General features: G+C 37.6%; 1 protein-coding gene across 1 annotated transcript; it reads right to left on the bottom strand.

The window, feature by feature from the left end:
• Positions 1–939: 939 nt before the first annotated feature.
• On the bottom strand, positions 940–2,823 carry LOC116108964 (pentatricopeptide repeat-containing protein At3g12770-like). Its single transcript, XM_031395200.1, has one exon. It carries the CDS (start codon positions 2,821–2,823, stop codon positions 940–942), a length of 1,884 nt encoding a protein of 627 aa, XP_031251060.1.

The following is a 2,823-nucleotide window of genomic DNA, read 5'->3' as shown; positions in this document are numbered from 1 at the left end:
AGTGACAACCAAAGTGTAATTTTTCTGTGCAAAAATCAGGTCTTCCATGAGAGATCAAAACACATTGATGTTAGGTTGCATTTCATCAGAAATCTGATTGAAGATAAAGTCATTAAGGTGGAGAAGATTCTTGGAAAAGAGAACCCCAGCAGATATGTTCACTAAGTCTGTTACTTTGGACAAGTTAAGGCTCTTTAAGAGCCTTCTGCATAATGAAGAAAATTAGAGGAAATTTTCCAGGGCAATAAGGAAAGGTGAAGATCAAATGCCAAGGTGGAGATTTGTTATGATGTGGCAATTGACCTGTGCATACGTGGAAGTCAACTTATAACTTGAGTGGTCAAAGTTATTTGTTAAAGACTAAAGGGGCAATTCTGTCTTTTTGCAATCTTCAAATAAACCTAATGCAAATTAGGTTTTGCACAATCTCATTCTCGAGCTTTCTCTCTTGGTTAACAAAGAGAGAAAATTGTTACGAATCTGTTGTGTTGGAAATCCGAAGAGCGTTGATGGAATCAAACGATGGTGGTAGGTCTTAGCTGTAATTCTTTTTTGCCTTATCCTTGTGTATAAATCTGTCACTGATTCTGGTTATTTGGTGATGTATGAGTGGTGAGGACATCTGGGTGTACGGGTGTTTGTACAGAGGGGTTTACTCGGGTTTTGCCTTGTGTAAAATAGTGAGCATAATCTCTGTAAGGTTTCTCATATCTCATAGTGAATTTTTCCTTTTGCCCTGAAGAGTGGATGTAGGTAATCTAACAGATTACCGAACCACTATAAATCCTGATGTTCTTTTTTTTCTGTTCTTGTTTTACATTATTGATTATTACTTGTGAGTTTGCTTTGCTTGGTTTGAATACTGCACTCTTGTATGCGTTTTTTTGGTCTCATGTTTCAACAAAGGGAAAAAAAATACTGAAGCTACCAACAAGATAGCTAAAAAACTGTCATTGATTCAAGATAAAATGAATAACAATCTCCTTTCATTATTAATCTGAGTTTATCTAGCATTTCATAAGTTGAATCGGAAAAAGGATGAGCTTTATCAGCAACAAAAAAACAATGGGTCTTGCCGTTAATATTAATCCAACTGCACCCAGGTGCCTTCCTTAAACCTTTATCTTTCATTGCTGCTCTCACTTCAGCCACACCATTCCATCTTCGAGAGGAAGCATACAAATTCGACAGTGAAACATAGTTTGAGGGGTTCTCTGGTTCTAACTGAACAAGGAATTTATAAGCCAAATCCTGCATCTCAACATTTCCATGCATTATAGAAGCACTAACAAGAGCCCCCCAAACACTTGGACCAGATTCCACAGGCATTTTTTTGATGAAATCAAGTGCTCCTTCAAGCTGGCCTGCTCGACCTAACATATCGACAACACAAGCACATATCTCAATTGTTGGCTTAATTTCGTATACATTTATCCCTGAGTTATAGATATCAAGCCCTTCATTTATCAACCCTGACCTGCCACAAGCAGACAGAACCCCTACTATTGTTATCATGTCTGGTTTGTTCCCAAGGGAAAGCATCTTCTCATACAAGAAGACAGCTTCTGCACCGTTCCCATGCAATCCATATCCTGAAATCATTGAACTCCAGGAGATTGAATCTTTATGAAAAGAACTATCCTCAAAAACTTTCCTTGCACAATCCAAGCTCCCACACTTAGCATACATATCAATCAAAGCATTACACAAGGACACATCATGATTGAGCTCCTTTCTAATTGAAAATCCATGAATTTGCTTCCCACTGATTAAACCAACAAGTGAGCTACAAGCCGGAAGAACACTCACAAGAGACACTCTATTAGGTTCTATTCTATCTTTCTCCTGCATTTCACGAAAAAGAACCAATGCTTCATCCAACTCTCTATTCTGCACATAACCATTGATCATTGCTGTCCAAATATAAACATTTCTATGCTTCATTCTATCAAATACCCGTCTACCCAGAACAAGATTATTACTTCTCGAGTACATATCAATTAGACAACAGTCCAAGTGAAAATTCCAATCTGAAACGATATCCAATTCATTCCTCATAATATAACAATGAAGCTCCCTACCATAGTCCCACTTCCTAGCAATATCATCTTGACCACCACATAGAGGCAAAAGACTTGAAACGGTAAATGCATCAAATTTTACTCCATCAATCTGCATACACTTAACAATTTCCCACAAATCTTTAGCAAAACTACAATCCCCTGAATTTGCATACCCTGAAATCAGCACATTCCAAGAACTCGAATTTCTTTGCGGCATTTCATCGAACATATTCTTAACTTCACTATATTTTCCACATTTGTTATACATGGCCATAAGAGAATTGGCAAGAACAATATCCAAAACAAACCCAACTTTTATACTCTTCCCGTGAATCAACTTCCCTAAACTCAAGTCCTTAATCTCACCACTAACTTTTGCAATTGTTGCAAGCGTAAAATCATCAGGAGACACATTACTATAACACATATCATTAAATAAATCGAAAGCTTCATCGTAATCATGATTTTTGACATACCCATTTATCAATGAGTTATATAGATACACATTCTTGGGTTTAAAAGAGTTAAAAACGAGTTGTGAGTGAGTTAGATGACCACATAAAGCGTAGGCAGTGATGAGCTTTGTGGCTAAGAAGGAGTTTGAAGTGAGGCCAAAAGAGAGAATTTGAGCCTGGGATTGTCTTGTAAGTGGCAGAGATTTATGGGTGACAGAAAGATTGAGAAATTGAAGCAGAGCGGCAGAATTGTAAGTCCGGGAGAGTACAAGGGTAAATGTGTTGCGTGCAGAGAGGAGGATCAT

This window comes from Pistacia vera, unplaced genomic scaffold, assembly GCF_008641045.1.
Source record: "Pistacia vera cultivar Batoury unplaced genomic scaffold, PisVer_v2 Contig570, whole genome shotgun sequence".
Taxonomy (NCBI): Eukaryota; Viridiplantae; Streptophyta; class Magnoliopsida; order Sapindales; family Anacardiaceae; genus Pistacia; species Pistacia vera.
The sequence above is the reverse complement of the archived record's forward strand: the minus strand, read 5'-3'. Positions and strand labels throughout refer to the sequence as shown.

Bases quoted from the DNA above. Each gene is read 5' to 3' on its own strand.
- LOC116108964 (XM_031395200.1), bottom strand. From the start codon at position 2,823: ATGATCCTCCTCTCTGCACGCAACACATTTACCCTTGTACTCTCCCGG.